Source organism: Carassius carassius, chromosome 36 (genome assembly GCF_963082965.1).
Source record: "Carassius carassius chromosome 36, fCarCar2.1, whole genome shotgun sequence".
Lineage (NCBI taxonomy): Eukaryota > Metazoa > Chordata > Actinopteri > Cypriniformes > Cyprinidae > Carassius > Carassius carassius.
Window position 1 is genome coordinate 2,883,112 of NC_081790.1, and position 26,642 is coordinate 2,909,753.

The 26,642-nt window shown below is 37.2% G+C and overlaps 1 protein-coding gene across 1 annotated transcript; it reads right to left on the reverse strand.

The window, feature by feature from the left end:
- Positions 1-227: 227 nt before the first annotated feature.
- Positions 228-25,634, reverse strand: LOC132116911 (secretory carrier-associated membrane protein 1-like). The gene is made up of 9 exons (XM_059525803.1): positions 25,462-25,634; positions 13,479-13,556; positions 12,344-12,454; positions 8,515-8,626; positions 6,880-7,008; positions 4,256-4,415; positions 4,044-4,145; positions 1,777-1,894; positions 228-959 (listed from the first exon to the last, which is right to left on the reverse strand). The coding sequence occupies exons 1-9, from the start codon at positions 25,516-25,518 to the stop codon at positions 810-812; spliced, it is 1,017 nt and encodes a 338-aa protein (XP_059381786.1). The 5' UTR covers positions 25,519-25,634; the 3' UTR covers positions 228-809.
- Positions 25,635-26,642: the final 1,008 nt, after the last annotated feature.

Sequence of the window (26,642 nt, forward strand, 5' to 3'; positions counted from 1 at the left end):
GCAAATTTTGTTACACAAAAAGTTGTTATACCTTAAAATTGAAAGAAAAGCCAAATTTCGTTTTTGCAAAACGTCGCAGATTACACCAAAAGATTTTAGGCAAAATGTCATGGTATACCCCAAAATTTTGTTATCACTATAACCCAAAATTTTTGCATGCAAAATGTCATGTAATACCCCAAAATCTACAGAAAAGCAAGCACTTTGTAATGCAAAAAAATTATTTAAATGACATGGCATTTGCATTATGACATTTTCATTAAAATTAAGCTGAATGTAACAAAAAATGATTTTAATCAGTTTTTATATGCGCTCAGTTCTCAAAAAATGAGAGAGAAAAAAATATCACAAATGTTGATTTCCTTTGATTTTGAGGTTAATTGTGACCTGGACGTGTGATTTTACGTAAGACAAACCTGTGAGATAATAACCATTCTTTTTTACTTGGATCCCATAAAAGGACAGTGGATGACATCACTTCCTGTTGTTTAACAGGGACAAACTGACACCCAACAGCGATGTGAACATATAAATTGACTCTTTAGGCTGTTTACACACAGACAAACGTTCCCCACACACACACACACACACACTCCAACTAAAGAATAGATGAGCACACCTGCTGATTGACAGGAGGGGAGGGACCGTGGGTGGGGTTTCAGTCAATCATAGGATTGGATTAATTCAAAGAAAGTGGGTGTGGTCTTGAACAGCCAGTCAGAGCTGATGATTGGCTGTAAAGACAGTTAGGAGGAATGTGGAGGGCGGGGTCAAAGTAGCACGGGCGGAGTCAGAGTTCTCTGCACCAATCAGATCTGCTCTTTGAAGGCTCCCCGTGCAGCAGTGGAGGCGGCGTTAGCGGCGGCGGTTTGCACCGTTTTGTTGGCCATGACACCTGTGGCGAACTCCTGCTGCGCCTTCTCGAAGCTGGCGCCGGTGGTTCGGTACAGCGCATGAACCTGCAAATAAACACATGCAAGCTTGATTCTACTGACACACATGTAAAATGAGAAAGAAGGACTAAACCCTAAAACCAGTTAAAACTCCTTGTCAAACTGACAGATTTTCATTGTGTTTATGGTTCAGTGTTGTTTTAGTATCATTACTGTACTATTACCGAATTTATTTGAAATGATTAAACATTTTAAATGAGCTTTGATTTTTAGATTTTCTGTTTATTTAGCTTTATTTGTTATTTCACTTATAATTGTATTATTTTTAGTACTTCAACTTGTTTTATTTCAATAAGTTGCCAACGAAACATTACTTATTTCCAATTCTAATTCACATGGACATACAAATAAACATGTTTTACTGAAAATGACTTGTTCTATATATAGGCACTTATAACAACCAGCCTGGTTCAAATGAAACAACAACAGTAGAACTAAAGTAGGAAACAGTAAAAGTAATTTTCAATGTGTTTATATTTTTTACGTGCTTCTCAGATTTTAATTCATTTTTTTATTTTAGTACTTAAACTTATTTCATTTAGTTGAATGAGCTTCTTTTTCAGGATTCATTTAAATGATAGTGGGAGTTTTAGTAATTTTGTTATGTGCTTTTGTCAGTTTTTTGGTCAAAAATATATCATATATTATATAACATATATATAGACAGGTTTTTTTACTCATTTTAGAACTTAAACCCATTTCATCTCTTTTTGAATATTAAGTTTTCATTTAATATTAATATTTTATTTCAGCATTTAAGTTTTGGTTAACACTGTTTTGGTTAAGATCTGAAGTCTATGTAAGTGCATTTGAGGTGAAGCACCTTTTTAAACATGATGAGAGAGATGACGGCCAACGCGGTGAAGAGAGCCGCAATCAGGATCATGATGATGCCGACGGGAATACTTGTGTTCAGCCCGGTCAGCGCTGAGATCCAGCCGCTACAAACACAAACAATGGTTCAGTCCTCATAACCTTCACAATGTTAGAATATTAATGTGATGCAGGAAGGAAAAATCATGTGAAAGTGTCTGTGTCTGAAATTAAACATTTTTTTAATTAATTGCCACCTAGATTTGATTTAAATATTGCCATTTATGGGAATGTTTTTGTTTTTTACCCTCATGAAATCAGCATGTCATCCATCCGAGCAAATTAAATGACAAAATACATCATAGTGAAAAATGATCACTGACCTAAAAAATGTATTCAAATGTAGCTGTAAATAAGCAACAAAATATATTAATGTAATAAACTCAAACAAACCATTTTTAACAATTACCCAGTCACTATGTTTGATTGAACAGCTCTACACGGTACTAGATTGTAACGTTTTTATTGTCTCAAGTTTTGAAGCTGCTAGGAGTGCTTTTTACCCACTTTATTTTCAATAAAATGTGCATTGAATTTTAGATACATATTCAACAATTTACAAATTTGGTGTCAGAAGCACTTAAATGCATCATTAAACAGAACAAGAAGCAGAAAATAAAACTGTTTATTTGTTAATATTTTAACAAAATGTCAGCTACCACAACCATATTGGTGTTGAGAAGCAAGTGGAAAATAACTATATATAATAACTAGGGCTGTCAAAATTAACACGTTAATGCAAATTCATTTTAACGACACTGATTTTAAAAATAGAAGGCGCCTAGCAACAATACATAACACATCATTGGACAAACCTTATTTAAGTATAGATGAAATCACAGCACAGCTATTGTCTTTATCTTGTGTGCATTTGATTTCATCAGATGACGGCTCGATTATAAATCAGGATTTAAGTGCAGATTAACATCTTGGAAGGGAGAGCTGGTTATGTAGTCTTAATGGGTCGCGTTTCATTTCATATTCATTCGGTTGTCTGACAACAGAAACAGTCAAATAAAATGAAAGCAGTTTTTTGGAGAATTTGGATGCATCAAAATACAATAGTTATGTGGGCACAGAAAGGCAAACAAATTTAATAATACATTTAGTCATTTTGCAGACGCTTTGTTCCAAAGCGACTTAAATTTGGGGCAATACATAAAGCGATTCTTCTTAACGAGGCAAACTGACACAGGAAGTGCTCGTAATACCAAGTTTCAGGCATTTGTTCAAATAAGTACAAGCTCGAAAGGGAAGGAATCAATAAAAAGACAGTTTTTATTATTATTAAGGATGAAGTCAAGTCATAATAAATAATAATGCATGTTCATAAAGAAGTGAGCTGCCCAGTCCTGCAAATAATATAAACAGGCTTGTGTCAGTATTACCCAGTGCAAAGAAAGAGAAGAAAGGGGAACCTGGTATTTCTATGTTCTTTTTTTCTTTGAAAAACATCTATGACCTCTGAAACATGTCTAGTCTTCATTCTCTATGTTGAGTATGGTTTCACTAATAATAATAAACATACATTTGGTGTTCCTGTGGCTCAGTGGTAGAGCATTGCGTTAGCAGTGCAAAAGGTCATGGGTTCAATTCCCAGGGAACACACATACTGACAAAAAAAAGAAAAGAAATAGAAAACGTATAGCCTGAATGCACTGAAAGTCGCTTTGGATAAAAGCATCAGCTAAATGCATAAATGTAAATGTACATTTGCATAAAGCATCCAAATTTGTCCATGCCCACGTTGCTTAGAGTATTAAAAACTTGAAAAGTATTCATTTCAGAACAGATAAAAATGTGCAATTAAGTTCCGATTAATCATGAGTTAATCATATGAGTAATTGCGATTAAATATTTTAATCGACTGACAGCCCTAATAATAACTAAACTGTAAATAAACAACAAAAAATAAAAAGGTTTTAAGAGCTTATCTTTGATAAAAAAACTAAATCTGGTCTCAAATAAAAAAATAATAATAATAAATCATCCCCCATTATGAAAAACATACATTTAAAATGTGTAAATCTTAGAAAGTAATTAAAAAAGTAGACTGAAATGCTTAAAAAGAAAAAGGCCATCTTTTTAAATACCTAGTGCATTTTTAATCACTTCCAGCTGTGTTTTTGCCCTTTTGACCGGGTTAATTTCTGATTCTAGTGTGTGATTGTGTGTAAGTGTGTGTGTGTGTGTGTGTGTGTGTGTGTGTTTCCTCACCTGGCTCCCCAACCTGTAATGCCAATGGCTTGCAGCACATGAACACCAAACTGACAGATATAGACGAAAAAGAATACAAAGAACCTAAAAGAGCTGTCACTCCTACAGAAAGAGAGAAAGAAAACAGTTATAGTCTGAGTTGTCAATAAAGATAGTGTGTGTATGTGTATGTGTGTGTGTGTGTGTGTGTGTGTGTGTGTGTGTGTGTATACCTGAACGCTCCATACAGAGGTCTGTACCAGCAGACAAATGAACAGGGTGTGAAGAGCATGAACCAGAGCATGGCCAGACCAAAATCCACTCCCCTCGACGCATCTACACAGAACCACGACAAACAGCCGAATATATTGGTAAACAGCGTCCCCGTGTGGACTGCAAGAGAGGAACAGGAGAAAAGAGACATTGCTCCTTTAATTTACTTTAAAGTATTTCTTGTCAGGAAGCTTTTATGCACATACCGGTTAAACTTTGGGAAATCTTTGCAGAGATTAAGTATGAAAACCATGACTAAACGGATTAAAATGTTAAAAAACTAACAAATTAATTAAAATAAATCCAAAATACATCAATGGCTTACCGTTTAGCAACTTAAAACTATTTTTTAAATAACTAAACTGACACTAGAACAAAAATGACAACTGAAAATAAAAACTTGTACAAGTTTATGAATTGAAGTTGTATGAATGTTTCATCTATGAACCTGTTAATAATTAAAGCAGTCTAAATATTCACCGTCTCGGTTATATTAACGGAATCATTGCAAAACCTTCACAGTCACACAGAAGTCACTCCATTAATAGTAGAGCTCAAAGCCAGATTGTTCAATCATTTATAAAAGATAGAGCCAGAACGTATTCACACACACACACACACACACACACACACACATATATATATATATGTTTATAATGTAACAAAAGATTTCCATTTCAAATAAATGCTGTTTAGAACTTCAAATCAAAGAATTTATCAATCTGCCATAATGTATTTATCAAAGAATTCAGAAAAAAGGCATCACAGTATCCACAAAAATATTCGGGAGAACAACGGTTTTCAATATTGATAATAACCAGAATTTTTTTCTGGTTCAGCATCACAGGAATAAGTTACATTTTACAGCATATATATATATATATATATATATATATATATATATATATATAGAAAACAGTTATTTTCAACTGCAATATAATTACATATTTTGATCAAATAAATGCAGCCTTGATGAGCAGAAGAGACCTTAAAAATCATAAAGAAATCGTACCAACCTCAAAAGTTTGAAAACTTGACACTTGAACACTTAACATACTTAATGTTAGTTCATAGTAATTAATGTAGTTAACTGAGACCGTATTGTGAAGCTCCCGATTATATTATCAATTTAAATAGCGTCAGTTTAAGATTTTAAGTGTGGTTTACAATCTATAATTCTCAGATTGGACAGGCTAATATTATAGATCACCATGCATAACTTCTCTTTACATGGTACTTCCTTTACTCTTGCTGTAAAAAATAAAGGCCCAGCAAGTTGTACTGTAGCTGTTTAATTTAACTCATGGAGTCTGTCTACATCTTTACTGCATGACTGCCAAGAATCTCTTGAGTTATTCATATATCTCTGTCGCTTTCTGCCCAATTCCCTTCCAAATTCCTACAAAACAAGTTCAGCGAAACTTAAACAGCAGTCGGATACTAATCACATGATACCTTCATCACATGAGGCGTCTGGTATCATGTGACTGATCTCATCCAGTTTCTCTGGGAGGCACAAACACTGCTGAAATCTATTCATTTCATGTCACTTCCCCAGAGTCTTTACACTATTATTACACAGACCAAAAACCAGATGCGCTTCCCAGACGGACACAGCTGTGTACTCAACAACACAATAACAACAATCATCTCAATAAACACTACAGTGGAAAGCATGATTATTTCCAAATTGTACATCAAGATTATTCAAGTAGATTTAAAAAAAAATTATAATTGTATCTTTTCTACTTCAAAATCTCACATTTCATTCAATGTGTCGCTCGCCATTTCTATGTAATTTTCTGTCAATTAATGAATGTGTGCCTAACAATTGCATCACGATAAAATGTATCATATTTTTCATCTGAAAGGGAAAGTTAATTTGCGTAAAATTAGTTTATTTTGATTGAAAACTTCTGAATCAATATTAGTAAAAGATGTTCAGATGTAATTTTGTTAGAAATAATTGGTAGGTTTTATAAATTTGTATTGTTTTTGATCAATATACATTTAAAGCAATGTAAACAAAATCTATTAATTCCAATTGGGTTAATATTGGTAATTGTAAAACAATCTTTTTACTTTATAATTTCATAAAATAATACAAGTAAATATGTGGTTGATGTGTCATTTTAAATGTTACATTTCTTATAATAAAAAAAGGTCTAAATGCAAATATACTATGGCAACATACTAGCTTATAAACCTACCTACTGTAGGTTTAAAATATTAAGTCTCTATTCTTCAATAACTTTTCGGCTTCAAACAGACCTTGAAGAGGAACTTATGAGGATTACACAGACTTACTCTACAGTTTTATAATATTTCTTTCAAAAAAGAGCATTTATAATGTTGGTCAAGGTTTCTTAAGTATTATTTCAAGGTTTCTAATTTAGCATTTAGTATGAAGATGTTCTACCTTTGTCTGACCTACAGTATAGAATTAAACAGGCTGTTTTTGTAACCTGTACCTACTGCATATGTAAATGAGCTCTCTGTTGTGATTGGCTGGGCTTCACACACCGTATGTTTGGTTACTGTTTTTGGTCTGCTGGCATTATGGGATTGGTCAAGAGTCACTCACACATCCACAGATAGTACATGATCTTGACAGTTTTCTGGAACTCCACAGGGATGTCCACGGATATGTCATGATAGAAACACGGACCCACCGGAAACTTCTCTGGAAGGGGCGGCCAGTTGTTTTTCCTCCCTTAGAGACAAGAAGGAGACCGGAAAATCAGTTTAAAGTGGAAAGAAAGAGGTGGATGATGCAAAAGGAGCATGATGACAAAAGATTGTAAACTGGGGTACAGAACAAGGAAACAGGACAGTAATTGTTTTTCCTCTCCTCCTGGTGCACAGAGACAGTAAATCACACTAAATCTAAGCATAATACTGACTCAACCACAGAACGAATGTCTACAGATCTGCTGATGCATACTGCACACAAAAATGGCTACAACTTAGAGAAAAAAAAAATGTAAAAATGTACTCAAGTACAAATGTAACATTTAGTAGTGTGTATGTAACCTTGATACCTTTGACTGAGTATTTGTCAAGGTTTTATATCACAGTCAAATTAATGATTAAAATCAAATCTAAATTCAATTTGAAACTTCAGACTGGATTTCACAGAGAGAGTCACAAATTTAAGTAATTTTATAAATTTAAGATCTTTATACATAACTGAAAATACCAACTCTGAGCAATCATGAGTTATAAATTCAAAGGAACTGAATTAAATTCCATGCATCCCAAAGAAAGAGTTAATATGGGTAGTTCTCACATTCTGTGGTTTTGCAACGTCATGCAATATGTAGCATGCTTTTTTTGTGTGTGGTTCATGTGTAATTTCAAATTTCAAAGAATTTCTAATTTATTTAATTAATTAAGAGGGGTAACTGCAGTAATAAACTGGTAACAACTCTTTAATTTTTTTAATTCTATACAAAGGAATTTAAAGCTTTTTTATTATTATTAAAAATCACACCTTTTACTGATTAATAAATTATTTAACATATCCAAATCTTAATTCTGAGTTTTTAAACTCCTTTTTAATTTACAAAAGTACCCATTTCTTATTCCTCATCACAGTTTCAGTTTTTCCACCATTTATGATTTCCAAATTATCAATAAAACCTTCTCATTACATACAGTTTTTCCCAAGTTATATATGCATCAGCATTTTTTCTAAATTAAGATTTAATTTACAACCTGCAAAATAGCAGAAAAAGAGTAAATCAGGATTAGGCATAAAATAATGCCATGCAAGTGAAAGTGAAGTGACTGAGAATTGACCAAATCTGTCTAATCTGGCTCATGACCTTGTGCTGTTTTTATGCTGATTAAGGGAGAATACAATATTTTTTGATGGTCATCAAAAGCAAAAATGCGACAAAATGCATCCTATTTTGTGCAAAAGTGTGATGTGTTTGAGCTAAACAAGCACTGTTTTGGAACCAGCACCTGAAAATGAGTGAGAAACACACTGGATTTCATTTACCAAATATGATGCATGGTGATGTAGATGAGTTTTCTACACAATCGTGGTCAGAATAAGCTACAATGTGGATGGGATTTTATGCTGAAGTCTTAATAAATGAGACTAACCTGTTCCATTTGCTGTGTTTAAGGACCTAACTGTGGTAGGTGGGAGGTTTCAGAGCAGAATAAGTGATGGAGCATAGACAGGCTTGAGGCGAGGCTAATAACTCACCTCCTGATGCGCTGAGAGACTGCATCTCCCTCTCCCTGCGGTCCAGCTCAGCGGCTTTTCTCTCCAGCTCCTCCTGTCTCTTCAATAACTCGGCCTGGGCTCGCGCCTGATCCTACACACACAGACACAATAATTCGGCTTACAGGCACAGCAGAACGTAACATTAGGAGAGTCAACATCCAAACACACCAAAGGCATGTTCTGGACACACAGCTGTCAGAAACAATCACAAACACGTCTGAAACTCAGACCCGTGAGGGCCAATCACTGTCTGCCTGACAATGCAAGTCTTGTATTGTTTATTCACCCCATATGTTATCTAGCGTGTCGTTATACACTGTAAATTTGAATATGACTACAGAACTGATTATGGCTTATGTAAGACTTATGTATGAGAATGTAAAACTATACTACCATTCAAGACATCTCTTCTGCTTACCAAGGCTGCTTTTATTTGATCAAAAACACAGTAAATCAGTAATAGTGTGAAATATTAGATTTGATTAGGTTTATTTCATGATTCTTTGATGAACAGAAAGTTCAATAGTGCAGCATTTATTTGAAATAGAAATGTTTGGTAACATTATAATTGTATTTAATTCAATGCATCCTTGCTTAATAAGTTTTAATTTCTTTAAAAACAAAACCTCAAACCTTTTAACAGTAGTGTGTACTTAAGTGTACATACACACATTAACTTCTGCCTACAAAACTACCACTGGCTCTGCACCCATTTACCTAAATTTGTTACTTCAGACTTATGTGCCTCTAGAAGCTTGCGTTCTGCAAGTGAACGTCGCTTGATTGTGCCATCCCAAAGAAGCACAAGGTCACTTTTACGGACTTTTAAATTAAATGTTCCCTCCTGGTGGAATGAACTCCCCAACTCAATCCGGACAGCTGAGTCCTTAGCCATCTTCAAGAATCGGCTGAAAACACATCTCTTCCATCTTTATTTGACCCTCTAACTTTAACACTCACTATTCTAATTCTATTCTTTAAAAAAAAAAGACATGTCCCTGTTAGACTCTATTCATGCACTTGTTTTCTTAAAAAAAATTATATTCTATCGGTTTTCTTTTTATTTATTACAGAATAATAATAATAAAAAAACGTACTACGTGCACTGCGTTAAGCTAACTGATACGTGTTATAGCACTTGCATATCATTGCTCTTTTATTGATTTTCATTGCTTCCATTGTCCTCATTTGTAAGTCTCTTTGGGTAAAAGCGTCCAATAAATGACTAAATGCAAATGTAAATAAAGAACTATATTACACAAGAAAAAATATATTATTTACTATATTCAAATATAATTGTCAGACATTTTATGTTCTCTTTCCAGGTGTTTCCCGTTTGCATTAATCTGATCCCAGGTGTGTCTCGTCTTCCCATTGTCTTGTCCAGTGTATAAATAGTGCTCCTGTTTGGAGTTCGCTGTCGGCTGTTAAATGTCTTCAAAGTTCCTGTGTTTACACTTTGTAGTTTAAACTCCTTGTCTGAAGAAATCTCCAGCGTCTCCTCACTCCCCGTGTGGCATGACAATAATATAATATAATGTAATGTAATGTAATATAAAATATAATGTATTGATTGATTAAACGAGAAAACAGCTCAGTTTTTTTTTTTACTTTGATGAAAATCCAATGTCTACTTATTTGTGCAATACTTAAGTTTCATGCCATAGTTTAAATATATATTCTTTAAACGAATATTTAATAAAATATTAAATAGTGATATAAAATAAATTAATTCAAAAACGGTGAAACAGATTTCCAAATACAATCAAAGAGTCATGATATAAAAACACCCCGCGTCAGAAACAAGCTTCTCTTCTATAAAACCACAATCGCGGAATCCAAGTGATGAACTCTAAAAGTTTAGATCTGTCTCTCGCCTTTAAGGATAACTTTATAGAGTTGAATACAATATCACAAGTAAGGAACTAAACAGCTGATGAGATTAACTTGATTTATAGCTGGTCATAAAAATGAACGCTACAGTGATAGAGAATTTTCCAAGCTTTTACTTTCATAAACTGAACTGGTTGTAGTGTAAATACAGTGTGGGATGTGAGAGTTCATTGTTTGCACTCCATACTGTTTAGCAAACACACACAGTAGAGTTTGAATATGAGTTTAAAAGCACTTTTGCATAAATTATATGATTGCATCCCGCTTCGACCAAAAATAAAGTCCTGACTGCACCGGACCTCATAGTGCTGACGTATCCTGCACTCATTACAACAGCGTCCCAGTTATGACAGATTATAATTTTGAGAATCACTCTTCTGTTGACGCATTCTGCCCTTGTTTCTGGGTCATTTTAAGGGCTCAGAAATCCCCAGCTTTCCCTGAAGGCAGCACCATGTGACTAGCACGGCTTAATAAAGCCAGTGGGCAACAAGTCCTTTAACAATCCTTCTGTTGTCACCCTGAGGCTCAGCTCCTCTCCGCTGCTACTACAAACTAAAGACTACAGCGCCAGACCCTGAGCTTCTGATTCGGCCTCCTCCTGAAGATCTGGATCACCTCGTTGTGTCCTAACTCAAAGCATCTGACGTCACGCATGGAGCCCGAGCGAGTGAGTCATCTGACACACACCCAAAGTGTGCCTGTGTGTCCATATGTGTGGAGCGAGGCGTCCCTGTCCCTCAGGCATGCTGAATTATACAGTAGAAGCGCACTCGTGAGCAGACTGGCTCGCAGCTCTTGCCTGCTGGAAGCTTCTGTTGTCCTACTGAGGATATTTCAGTGAAATCAAGGAGGATTTTCCATGTGAATACCCTCTGACATCAACGTTTGCATCAAGGATTGTGCTTCACACGGACCCAAGTGGGTGTTTAAGGACTCAGAAAGTCCTTCTGAAGGAGCTTTGAGCAGTTGATTAACACATAAAATAATTCAGACTCGTCCCTCAGTGTGTATAAATGAACAGGAAGCACATTTAGAGTGCCCAATAATATAACCACCAGCAGGGCTGCATGATTAATTGGAATAAAACTGAAACAGTGATTTGTTTTAGCGAGATTACCAAGTTGCAAAGGTTGCAAATTTATTTGAAACAATAAGTGCTGCGTGTTTCAGAGTGAAACATGGCACTGTGTTCATTTACATATGAGCAGCTCATCAACGTGTAATGAAAACTTGCTGTTTTCAACAAAAGAGAAGCTTTAAGGGATCTCTGCAGATTTCTCTAAAATAAAAGCTTGTTGGTTTGATATTTAAAAATGCCCTAAATATTAGTATTTTAATTTTACAGCTGAACTATAATAAATTACATTCTTATTTTTCTTGAATAATCAATTTTTTATTTTATAGTGAAATATTCAAAGAGTATTATTATTTCTCATTTTAATACTTTAATATTAAGTAATAATTTTAATAACTGTTTTATTAATTATATTAGGCCTACTTATGTAATTTAATAATAATAATAATAATTCTAATGATTATTCTTCTTATTATACATCTTAATATATATATATATATATATATTATTGTTGTTAATAATAATAATAATAATACAATTACAGCTGTATTGCTTTATGATCACAAAATTCTTGACCAAATCAATGCAGCCCTAATAACAAGCAGAGAAAAGCTTTTAAACAATACATATAAAAAATAAAATCCCCTTAATCATGCAGCCCTAGTCAAACCAGTGTAATATTAGTAAGGAACATGATGCAAACATCTATAAAGCACTGCTCATCCCCTGAGAGCATTAGTGCCAGGTCAAAACAACAATTTAAATAACTTTTTCTACTTTTTGACTTCAATTTCATTTCAAGTGAATTAAGTAAAGAATAAAGTGAGGTGCATGTACCGGTGTCTGCTGAGGTTGAGTGTAAGCTGGCGGTTCTTCGGTGGGTTTCATGATGGCCGGCTGTGTGTTGGCTGTGGGCGGGACTGATTTAGGGGCGGAGCCTGGTGGGACCTATAATGCCAAAAAATAAAATGAGTACACAGTAGTCCAAAACACCACACGCCTTCACCTTATTTGCAACATAATAACAACAACATAAGATTTTTTCTTTTCAATCATTTTCAGAATGACTGAATGTATCTGACAGTGTTTTGAATGTTGTGGATCATTCAGAAATGAAGCAATTCATGTGCCTAATTAAGGCAAGGGATAAATGTAATCTAAAAGCATTCAGTCGACTGATTGGCACCTTTACAGTGCACCTTATACACACATTTGGATGACCTACAACATTTGGCAAAATGTGCAGTATAAAACAGAGCACACGGCATGACATACTGTATCCCACAATGCAATGTACTCCAATTGACCTTCCATTACCAGCATGATGGCAGAAATGAAATCAACCCCAATCACATTGTTCGAGTGCATGCAAAAAAATAAATCAGTTATAATAGCTGTTTATTTCTAAGATATTTATTTATTCTTATATTCTAAATATATTTCTAGAATATAATAAAACTATAATGTTTGAAATCTTTATGTTGCATTATGCACTATTCTCAAAAATTGTAGGTTGTATTTATTATGTAACTGTGTTATTACAGTTAACTAAAACTAAAGCCATAAAACATTTGCTACTTGAAATTAAAAAAATAAATAAAAATAAAACTAATTTCAGATATTTCTCATTTTCAGTTACTTGATGTACTCAAATATCTAAAACTAAAAAATAATTACTAGAAGTATTTTCAAATATCATAAAATCTAAAACACAACCTAAAATTAAAGAAACTTTTAAAATAAAAAATATTTTCTAAAATATTAATAAAAACTATAATAGTATCTCAACAGTGCCAAATTAACACTGGTACGTAAAAACCCTTTCTAAGCACAGACAGCCAGCCTCCCTCTCACTCTTTTCTCAAAGTGTGTTGGCGGATGGTATTTTCGAGCCGTTCTTCTAATTATACACTTGTTAATTTTGAACATAATTAGTGTACAGCATCTCAATATAAGAGTGAGTTTGTCTCACCGGCTTTGTGTCTGTGAAAGGGTTATACTCCTCCAGGCCAGGAGGGGCAGTCCGCGTTACTTGTGTCACAGATGGATCCTGCAGAAAACACAGAGAGAGGAAACAGTCTTTAAGTATTTGTCTGTTTAGGATATTTCACCTAGATATTTTTTTTTACACGATTTGCACACACCTGTAAGTAACAAAGGTCTTCAGTTTACTTTAATTTGATTGTCTGACTATGGATCTTATGTTTTCTACGCATAAACCTGAAAGCCTACCTGGTATTTTTTAGTAGTGTTAATTTTGTTAACAAAAACTAAGATGAAAACATTTGTTGATGACATTTCTTTTCCATGAGTAACATGAGACGAAGACAACACCAGTATCATTGATTAAACACTTATTAAACACATGAAACTATGAATATATCAACATGCAATACCATTGACAAAAAAACAAGACTAAAATGTGGTTTAAAACATGAACTACTCCCAATATCTCTCTATATATTTTAACAAAAAAAAAAAAAAAAAAAAAAAAAGAGGGAAAATATAGACCTTTTCGGGGTTAAACTCAGTCCAGAGTTTGGGTCCGTTTTGACCCAGAAATACATATAAAATGTCCATCCATCCATCTTCTACCGCTTATCCGGGGCCGGGTCGCGGGGGCAGCAGTCTAAGCAGAAAACCCCAGACTTCCCTCTCCCTAGACACTTCCTCCAGCTCTTCTGGGGGGACACCGAGGCGTTCCCAGGCCAGCCGGGAGACATAGTCTCTCCAGCGTGTCCTAGGTCTCCCCCGGGGTCTCCTCCCAGTGGGATGTGCCCGGAACACCTTCCCGGGAAGGCGTCCAGGAGGCATCCGGAACAGATGCCCGAGCCACCTCAGCTGACCCCTCTCGATGTGGAGGAGCAGCGGCTCTACTCTGAGCTCCTCCCGGGTGACTGAGCTTCTCACCCTATCTCTAAGGGATCGCCCAGCCACCCTGCGGAGAAAGCACATTACGGCCGCCTGTATCCGGGATCTTGTCCTTTCGGTCATGACCCAAAGCTCATGACCATAGGTGAGAGTAGGAACGTAGATTGACCGGTAAATCGAGAGCTTCGCCTTGCGGCTCAGCTCTTTCTTCACCACGACAGACCGGTACATCGACCGCATTACTGCAGAAGCTGCACCGATCCGTCTGTCAATCTCCCGTTCCATCCTTCCCTCACTCGTGAACAAGACCCCAAGATACTTAAACTCCTCCACTTGAGGCAGGAACTCTCCACCAACCTGAAGTGGGCAAGCCACCCTTTTCCGACTGAAGACCATGGCCTCGGATTTGGAGGTGCTGATTCTCATCCCAGCCGCTTCACACTCGGCTGCAAACCGTCCCAGTGGATGCTGAAGGTCCTGGCCTGATGAGGCCAACACGACAACATCATCCGCAAAGAGCAGAGACGAAATCGTGTTGTCACCAAACCTGACCCCCTCCGGCCCCTGGCTGCGCCTAGAAATTCTGTCCATAAAAATCATGAACAGAACCGGCAACAAAGGGCAGCCCTGCCGGAGTCCAACACGCACCGGGAACAAGTCTGACTTACAGCTGGCAATACGAACCAAGCTCCTGCTCCGTTCGTACAGGGACCGGATAGCCCTTAGCAAAGGGCCCCGGACCCCATACTCCCGGAGAACCCTCCACAGGCCGCCGCGAGGGACACAGTCGAATGCCTTCTCCAAATCCACAAAGCACATGTGGACTGGTTGGGCATACTCCCATGAACCCTCCAGCACCATGTAGAGGGTATAGAGCTGGTCCAGTGTTCCACGGCCTGGACGAAAACCACACTGTTCCTCCTGAATCCGAGGTTCTACTATCGGCCGGATTCTCCTCTCCAGTACCCTGGCATAGACTTTCCCAGGGAGGCTGAGAAGTGTGATCCCCCTGTAGTTGGAACACACCCTCTGGTCCCCCTTCTTAAAAAGAGGGACCACCACCCCGGTCTGCCATCCCAGAGGCACCGTCCCCGACTGCCACGCGATGCTGCAGAGGTGTGTCAGCCAAGACAGCCCCACAACATCCAGAGACTTGAGGTACTCAGGGCGGATCTCATCCACCCCCGGTGCCTTGCCACCGAGGAGTTTCTTGACTACCTCGGTGACTTCAGCTTGGGTTATGGACGAGTCCACATCTGAGCCCTCAGCCTCTGCTTCCTCAATGGAAGACGTGACAGCGGGATTGAGGAGATCCTCGAAGTATTCCTTCCACCGTCCAACGACATCCCCAGTTGAGGTCAACAGCTCCCCACCTCTACTGTAAACAGCGTTGGTAGGGCACTGCTTCCCTCTCCTGAGGCGCCGGACGGTTTGCCAGAATCTCTTCGAGGCTGACCGATAGTCCTTCTCCATGGCCTCACCGAACTCCTCCCAGGCCCGAGTTTTTGCCTCCACAACCACCCGGGCTGTAGTCCGCTTGGCCTGCCGGTACCTGTCAGCTGCCTCTGGAGTCCCACAAGCCAACCAGGCCCGATAGGACTCCTTCTTCAGCTTGACGGCATCCCTTACTTCCGGTGTCCACCACCGGGTTCGGGGATTGCCGCCTCGACAGGCACCGGAAACCTTACGGCCACAGCTCCGAGCGGCCGCTTCGACAATGGAGGTGGAGAACATGGTCCACTCGGACTCAATATCTCCAGCCTCCCTCGGGATCCGGTCGAAGCTCTGCCGGAGGTGGGAGTTGAAGATCTCTCTGACAGGAGACTCGGCCAAACGTTCCCAGCAGACCCTCACAGTACGTTTGGGTCTGCCGAGTCTGTCCAGCTTCCTCCCCCGCCATCGGATCCAACTCACCACCAGGTGGTGATCGGTTGACAGCTCCGCCCCTCTCTTCACCCGAGTGTCCACGACATACGGCCGGAGGTCGGATGAAACGACCACAAAGTCGATCATCGACCTACGGCCTAGGGTGTCCTGGTGCCACGTGTACTGATGGACACCCTTATGCTTGAACATGGTGTTCGTTATGGACAAGCTGTAACTAGCACAGAAGTCCAAAAACTGAACACCGCTCGGGTTCAGATCAGGGGGGCCGTTCCTCCCAATCACGCCCCTCCAGGTGTCACTGTCGTTGCCCACGTGGGCGTTGAAGTCCCCCAGTAAAACGACGGAGTCCCCAGTCGGAGCACTTTCCAGCACCCCTCCCAGAGACTCCAAGAAGGCTGGGTACTCTGCATTGCCGTTCGGCCCGTAGGCACAAACGACAGTGAGAGACCTATCCCCGACCCGAAGGCGCAGGGAAGCGACCCTCTCGTTCACCGGGGTAAACTCCAACACATGGCAGCTGAGCTGGGGGGCTATAAGCAAACCCACACCAGCCCGCCGCCTCTCACCATGGGCAACTCCAGAGTGGTGAAGAGTCCATCCTCTCTCGAGGAGTGTGGTACCAGAGCCCAAGCTGTGCGTAGAGGTGAGTCCGACTATCGCTAGTCGGAACCTCTCTACCTCACGCACAATCTCGGGCTCCTTCCCCGCCAGTGAGGTGACGTTCCACGTCCCTAGAGCTAGTTTCCGTGTCCAGGGATCGGGCTGTCGAGGCCCCCGCCTTCGACTGCCACCCGATTGTCTAAGCACCGGCCCCTTACGGTCCCTCCTGTAGGTGGTGAGCCCACGGGAAGGCGGCCCCACGTCGCTCCTTCGGGCTGAGCCCGGCCGGACCCCGTGGGGGGAGGCCCGGCCACCAGGCGCTCGCATACGAGCCCCAACCCCGGGCCTGGCTCCAGGGTGGGGCCCCGGCTGCGCCATACCGGGCGACGTCACGGTCCTTTGATTTATTCTTCTCATAAGGGGTTTTGAACCGCTCTTAGTCTGACCCGTCGCCTTACACATATAAATGTGTAAAATAAAAAACGCATAGATTTAAGTGAAATAATGAAACTTCAAAATACAAATCTTTTACCTTTTTGTTTTTTTACAACATTTTTTGAGACAAAATAGTTTAAAATAAAATAAAATAGACCCACTTTTAAAATTTCATAAGTTGCTGATTAGATACAAAATTGTTCTATTAGAAAAAAATATAAAGTTTTGACAGATTTTTTGGAAGAAAAAATGGCTTACTAACACTATTTTGTCAACATGACTTTGTTTCCCGACAGACTGATAAAAAAAAAAAACTTGAGTAAATTCAGCCGATCATAGCAGAGCTTACTAGACCAAGAAAGCGATTCCCAGATTTGCATGCAAAATGCATCAGACGTTTAGTGTGTGGACTGAATAGGTTTGCGGTCTAGAAGAGACAGATCTATGATGAATCTTCTTGCATATTTATGTTAACTCCTGTAAACCAAAACAAATTCTTTGTGTGTGTGATTGCACTTAGCAAATAAAGCTCCTTCTGATGTTTGGTTTGGCTTTATGGAACTGAACAGTGAATACAGTAGATCAAAAATTCTTTTTTACTCTATCGTAACTGTAGCCTACAGTTTGTATGGCATGTGTGCTAAACTCGTGTGTGCACGACCTCGTCTTATTTACACACATGCTGAAACTAAACTGCACAAACAAGTCATTCACAAATCATTATGAATGTGACATAACTTATGACTTTGCAACATGGTTTGACAACAAACAGCTTAACTGCTGCTATAAAACTACCATGAACTAATATCTGAACAGCACTAAACAAACTCAAACTTTTCCTCTTAATATCTGCTGCTGATATTAAGGCACGATTATCAGGACTAATTTCACACAGATGTCGGAGAATTTTGGAGCAAACCAATCCTGACACCCAGTGCTGAGTCAGCATAAGATTAAAGCACAGAACAACAGAGAGAAAGCAAACACATATTATATCACGCTTCTTCACAGAGGAAATACTACACATGCTGTCCTCCATTTCCACAACATCAGGAATATCAGACTGAAGCTGTAATTTTCTCCTGCCTGATTCCAGTAATTTACACAGAGCAAAAGCTATAAATAGATAAGGGGAAGAGATCAATCCAGGGTTCAGAGTGAAGATATAACCAATATGGATCTTTATGACCAATACCACACCAATTACATTTTTAAAGGTTAAAGCAATAGTTTAAGTTCTGCATGTTGATTATCAAACATATTATAATAATAATAATTATTATTATTATTAATAAAATATATATTTTAATTTATTCTTTAACCAATAGACTACAACAATAAAAAAACACACATTATTAATAATAACAACAACAATAATAATAATATCAACACAACAGCAACACTGATAATAACAATATATATAAATAATAATTTAAATTATTCATATATATATATATATATTATATAATTAAATTTCATATATATATATATATTTTTTTTTTTTTTTTGCATGGACAATTCTTGTTATTGTTGTTGTTATGATTATAAATAATAAAATAATATACTAATACATAAATAAATAAAATAATAAAATATTAATTTAATTTAATTTGTTACCATACGTTTTTTAATATTATAGCAATATTTAGTAGCGATATATCTGCATAGTCTGCACATTAATCAGTAGGCAGACAGAATACCCATACACTCTTTTATTGCTGAAACAAAAGAAGCATGCACAGTTATTATTATAAATAATAATCATTCATCAGGTATTGCCATTATACAGTAAAACAAACAATTTGAAAAGTATCACACAATGCAATGCACCTGACTTGACCCGACTTCTGTGTGACGAATGAACCAGAATCTCCTTCTGACGCAGTTCTTGGCTCGGCAAATGTTAAGTCATCACCGGAAGAAAAATCCTGTACGCCGTCTCAGTACATTCATTCAGGCTTATACGGTTTCAAACATTTATTCTTTCATAACCTACTACTTTTTACATCGGGCAGTTCTGATGCACACTAGTATTCACTCCAAACACACAGCGGGAAAGATCTAAACTCCTGTGCTTCTGGATAAAGATAGTTGACTATTCCCTCACTGACTAAACCAGAGGTTCATTTAACACACGAGGTCCAAAGAATGTTAACCCCACACACACACACACACACACGCACACACACACACGCACACACAACACACACACGCACACACACACACACACACACACGCACACACGCACACACACACACACTAAACCATCCCTTGTTTCCATAGCAGCCCCAGTATGCAGCGCTCAGGTCCTAAGGGTGGATCCGTTTCATACGGCTGGAGGAATGTCAGGATTCCAGAGCCATGAATATTTCAGACACATATTCACACACATCTGTACTAGTCAGAAGATACTGTCTTTGTCTTCAGTATTGTCATCATATACACACTGTGAGACAGTGATGTCTGATGTCACACTCTGTGATCACCTGACCTGAACGCATGTCTGTATCTCCAAACCTAGTGAAACGCCTACATAGAAAGCATTTTTAGGCATTATAGGCGAGTCTAAAAAGTCTGAAGCACACACGAATATCGTCTATGTAACCAACTCACTTACACTTTCTCTCAATTTGCATAGTTCACCCAAACATGTAAATCTGGTGAAAATGTACTTAACCATTAGTCCAGTAGTGGGTGAATGGGTGCCGTCAGAATGGGAGTCAAAACAGCAGATAAAAACATCATAATAATCCACACCCCTCCAGTCCATCAGTTAACATCTTGTGAAGAGAAAAGCTGTGTTTTTGTAAGAAACAATCTGTTGCTTCCAGCTAAAATAGGAGTTCTCTATTCATAATATTGCTTTCGAATGTGAACATGTTGTCTGGTCTGAATCAGGAAAGAAATCTGCACAGATTTACAATTCACCGTTTACAGGCCAAAACAGCTCTAAACACATATGTGTGTGGATTTTGACGTAAGAGGGACAACAGGAGATGGACTTTTACACAGGAGGAAGCGTTATTATGTATTATGGACTCGTATTTTAGCAATGATCTGATGTTAAAACATCTTAATGATGGATTCATTTCTTTAAAAAATCTTAGAGTTTTTGGTTTCACAAGATGTTAACTGATGGACTGATGTGGATGACTTGTGGATTATTGTGATGTTTTTATCAGCTGTTTGGACTCTCATTCTGACGGCACCCATTCACTGCAGAGCATCCATTAGTGAGCAAGTGATGCAATGCTATATTTCTCCAAATCTTATGAAGAAACCCATCTACATCTTGGATGTTCTGAGGGTGAGCACATTTTCAGAAAAGTTTTATTTTGGGTGAACTGTTCCTTTTAGTGTGAGCCACTTGTTTACCTAAATGTGTATGATACATGAAGCTATTGAGGATGTACTGTAATATGTAACCCAAAATATGAAGATAAAGTACAGAAATAACCATTTACATCACATATGTCCTTGTGAATCACTCTATATGTAAGAGTGCTCGCTCACATTCGGTGACCTGATTCTAAAGCGGGAAACACAACCCAAGCAGTGCATCTGGGTTTGACCTCCTCCAGCACTGCGTTTCTTCATAACTACAGAGAATTTCAGGATGTACACGGAGATTTGACAAGCACAGCAATCGAGTATTCACAGAATAAAAGCTTATTTTAGAAAGAAACAAGATTAGCGTTGAATGCAGCCGAGATGAAAACGGTGCAAACCAGATCAACGCAAACATAACTGCTGCAAACTTTCCCAAGCACATGCAAAACAAATCTGAGCGCAAGGCTGGTGTGACACATCTGACGTTAATGCAGAGAAGATTGTCTACACACAGGTTTATTTGTCTTGTAGAGAACATCTTAACAATGAGTGTGCTGTGACGTGAGTGTTCACATTTAAGGCCAAATGTTTGGGGAGGAGACAGACAAAAGGATGCAGTTTTGTGTGGGCTAGAAGACAAAAGAAACCTGAAATGTCACCTTACAGATATGCAAGTGAAACCTACAAGACCACAAAGTCAGGCACACTTTAAAACAGAGGTTACAAAGTGCTTTACAAAAAACACATACAAGATAAAAAAATAAAAAAAAGATTATTAATTAAGAAATACATTTCTTCATCACTACAGCTGACTTATTTATTTACAACAAGCAAAAAACAGTAAACTTGTTATTACTTGCACTACTGTCTGTTCATCCAGAAACACTGAATAATCCATTTTCACACTGTAATATTTTCTATGCACTTTACTGTCCAATGCAATAGTGTAATTATGTTCATATGTTCATAGTTTCTGCCTATAGTGTACATACACTTTAAAATAATCCATCTGTATAGTATGTTCATAGTACACCTATCTGTATATCATGCTGATAGTATTTAAAATCTGTAAATTATGTCCATAATACTTATCTGTATAGTTATTGTACATATTATAGATCTTTTATATTCTGTATTTACTGCTTATTGCACTTCTGGTTAGATGCTAACTGCATTTTATTACCCTGTACCTTACATGTGCAGTGACATTAAAGTTGAATCTAATCTAAATAAGAAACCAATATGACAAAGATAAGTTAATAGTAAAAAGAAAATGAGAATAAACCAGAGCCCAAGGCATCTGGGACTAGTATAGTATGCTGATTAGTATGCAGTATTGCTCCCTTGTCTATCTAGCAGGTAAAAATATATTTCAGAAATATCTGCGTCCAAGTATCACTGAAAGCTAAATGCATGTAAAAAAAATCCATCCACTCAGTCTTTCATACAAGAAAGTTATAAAACATCTTGTTTCAGAGAGAGAACAGCTCTGGTTCAAAACCGAAGCTCCCTTCCTGAACAGCATTTGAATCATATAAACATTACATAAACAATGTCCCAGCTCAGTTCAAAAGAAATATAAACAAAAATATATACATAGCATTTGCTGTGTATTTAATGTATTTATTTATTTTTTTCTTATGCATCTTTTCTGATTATTATTTTTAACCAATGTGTTGTTGTGTGCATTATTGTTTTTTCTTTTACACCTTTTATTTGAATATAAAAATTTACTAACACATATAAAATGTCTCTAACGTACATTAAATTTATTTTTAATATGTATTTTATATTTATTTCTTATAAATCATTTGTGACTATATTTATTAACTTTTTTGTATCAATCACTGTGTGTATGAAATGTTATTAAAGCATAAGACTGTTGTCTTTTTCTTATAAACCCTGAATGGCACACTGTTTCTGTTTGCTCACTTTTGAGGCTTCACTGCACTTCTGATGCTGCCTTTGAATACAGCCGGCTAGGTTTCTGACAGGTGGTCATTCTGAGAAATCAGAAGATGTGAGCGAAAACCCTACTAACGAAATTCTCATTCAGTGAAGTCCTTGACAGTAATGTTCCTCCGCCGATGACATGAGTGACTCAGAGAGAAACTAAAATAAAACCATTCTGTTCTTAATCACCGCTCCCTCAACAAACAGTGTGAATGAAGGCAAACACACACACACACACACAGTGCACGCTGTAATAGGTTCCCCTGCATCTGCAGAGCAGCCCACGTCTCCAGAAACATCCATCTAATCAGATCATTAGTTTTCTCTCTCTTCTTGTGTTCTCATTACGATCTCCAAGTGATGGATAGAATCAGACGGACCTCATTTAGACAGCCTACTTTCTTACAGCTGTGACACACACACTGACTAGTTTTATGAGTTTGACAACTGCTGCATTATGAAATGACTGTAATAAGGTCAAACGTGTTCAGTCAGGGTCAAATGCATGCATGCATGCAGTTAGTCTCAGTCACACACACACACACACACACACCCATGCAGCGGTTCTGCAACATCCTGCAGCACTGATGAAGCTGCACCATTTCACTGTTTCAGCACAACGTAAGAGTCGTTTCTACCAGGATCTGATCCAGGATAAAGACTGTTTGCTCTGTGGTTTCATTTAGGAACTGCCTTATAGAGTCAGAAATGTTTAACAATGATTACCAGACTCCGGTGAGGAATGACTCTTCCTCCAAACTCAAAGCTTTTGTCTTTTCTGGGGAAGTTAACGAATAAAAATTGTCATCATTTAGCCCCCTCACGTCATTTCAGCCCTGCAAGACTTTGGGTCTTTATTGCAAGAAATTGGGTGATTATTCACTGAAAATCCATCAGCTGTAAGCTGAAATGCGTCACTGAAAAGATCTGATTCAAATAAAAGAACTGCTCAAGAATCAGACATATTTAACTACTTCTCTAATGGACACAAAGTGTTTTTTTAAACATGTTTTGGTTCAATTTCAGTAGTTTTCTCACACAAATCTCCCTTTTACAAAACGTAGTATAAGATTTACTCTTAAAATGTCTAGTGGATTCAAAATTACAAAGAACAAAGTAGCACATTGAATTAAACATTTCATTTTGAAGTTTAAAGTAGTTTTGTCAAATGCACTATTATCCTAATTCCACCATCATCTGTCATCATAACAGCAGCATTAATAAATAACAGCATTCAACCGAGATGCTATTGTCTGCATGCTGATGTTCTGAGACGGACAAAACACCAAACCCAGTGTTTCAGGTATTTACTGATGAGCTCTGGAAGAAATCCAGCAAATGAATCAAGACAATAAGAAACTGCAAGCTCAAGACGGTCTATATACACAGTGAAGACGGGAGTCAGAAAAACAATGCAATCAGGAGGACGCATTAATTATTGAGTCGGTCGGCTACGGTGTTGTTACCACAGCAACCCCATGACGGACCGCATACCATTACAGCCGATCTTTTAATGAAATACCTCGTCTGACCAGTTGAGTTTAATGACGGCTTAAGAGGTATGCTTTAATAGAAACACTTCTGAGAAGGAAAGCTGCTGCTGATTGTGTAAACGTGGGTGGTTTGGTATTAGAAACGAGGAAAGGAGAGAGAACTGGGTGCTTCGTTCTCTAAGAGGTCTAATGATCATGTCCTATCCGACCGAACAAAGGCCTCAATCTGCTGTTCATGAATTTGCTTTTGTCCCCCTGCACCTCCAAGACGGGTCCGATCCCATCTGGGAGTCTACAACACCTGTAATGTCAAATATACAGACTCTCCCCGGAGACTACAAGAGAGAGAGAGGAAAACAAAAGAGGGAAAACTCATGGCAGATGGCCTTTGTGTATTAACCTGTGAAACCTGATGTGAAATAATAGGTGATTTATTTTTATTGAACAGCTAATTTCACTTTTAGACAAAATCTTATTTCCATAGTTTGCATATGTGTTTTATGTTAAGTGTCATACAGAAGACTTTTATGGCTCATATAGTATGATATAGGAAGAACACAGAGGAAAAATGCCTCAAAATTATGCAATTAAATGCAAATGCTGATATTCACATGGACAAAAAGTGATTAATTTGAATGCTTCTCCATAAGATAAGATACTTACATAAAATGCATATAAATATAAGTTTTTGCACTGTATGGCTTAGTAAAATATTTAAATGTTCAGTTTAATGAGCACAACATATAAAGGAATGCAATACAGTGATGAATTAAATAAATGTTCCTGATGAGCATATTTGATACTCACATTTGAACATGATTCTGCTAAAAATTATAGTTTGGATAATCAAGTAAACCTAAGATGCTTCAGTCCAGTAAGTGTTCAACTATTATATCTATTCCTAACAATATCAGTTATTCCTATATCTATACATTATAAAAAAAATGTAGATTGTACAATTTTAGGTAGGAATAAATTGTAGAAATAAAGCAAAGGTTAGAAACCAAACCCAGAATTAAAGATCCCTCTTGATAAAGAATATGTTGGTACGGTGAAATATAATTTATAGAGCATTAAAGGTTTGTTTTGGATTGACTACGCATAAAAATGGTTTTAAAAAAATTAAGAAAACCAATAATAATAATAATAATAACATCTAACGAACAAAACTAAAGAGCCAAAAATGACATGTTCACACTACTGACTTGTTAATAAAAAGATTCTGTGCTTTTCATTGAAGATAATAGGATTAAATGGCTTACTTATATACGGACGTAATAGAAATTACTAGAAAATGTATTTATTTTATCTGTAAACACACAGAAAGCGTTGCGCCGAGTCACTATAATAAAACCAGCAGTGAGATCACATTAACTTTAATGTTACCTGAAACGGGTTGCTGAACTCCGGGTCCGCGAAGGGGTTGCTGTCAAAATCTGACATGTTACCGGTTTATGTGGGCTTTATTATCTTTAAAATACTTTATTGTCGGTATTCGGTGAGAAACGCACCAGCAGCTCGAGACCGACCCGCAACCGCAAAATGGCAGAAACCGGAAATGACGTCATGCGTCAACTGCACGTCTTAAATGTCAATATAATTAAATTCATATTGTTACAATGTGCTTCTAATTATTATTTACTGTTTTACTGTATTATACGTTTTTTAACATCCAATTACATTTTAATATTTTACTTAGATTTCATATACATGTAATTTTTCCTTTTATTGTTGTTGTTGTTGTTTTTATTATTTATGGTTATTTTAATGACTGTTTTATTGTATTATACTTTATTACATCTTAATATTTACTTATATTTATTTATTTTTTTACTTTGTTTATTGTTGTATTAATTAATTAATTAATTAATTAATTGTGTTTTCACCATAGACTGTATAAAAACAGGTTTTCACACCTTCGGATAGTTAGAAAGTGCAGAACAGAAAGCTTTCATGACAGAAAATGTGGAAATTGCAGCCACCTGGAGTACACAGGCAGTTATTACAACCCAAGCAAATTATTTCTTCATCCATTTCTACTTTATACCACGTTATTATAGGTTAATTATGATGAATTATCATAAATACCATACTCATCAAGAACTGCTTTTAACTTATGCATTACAACACAGCATAATATTTAGATAATGTATAAGCAAAAAAAAAGATTATTGATATTTATCCCAGCCATAATTACACTATATAGGCTATTATTATTTGGCCCTTTGCTAAACAAAACATATCCCTTTTGTTGTTGATTTTTGGATGGCTGTACACAGAGAAATGGTATAGCTGTTGTTTCTGATATATATTATATATCTGATATATATTATTTCTGATATATTATATATATTATTATTATATATATGTAAGTTAAATCTCATCAGAGAAGCTTTAAATCGATTCCACATATTATTCTTTCCGCAAAGTGTTTGGGAGTATTCACTCATAATTAAACACATAATCACATTATATCAGATATAAAAATCTAACATTTTAGAAGAGCATGCAACATCACTGCTGCACACATTTCTAACCAGCATGCACGTTGCAGTGATCACCGGCAA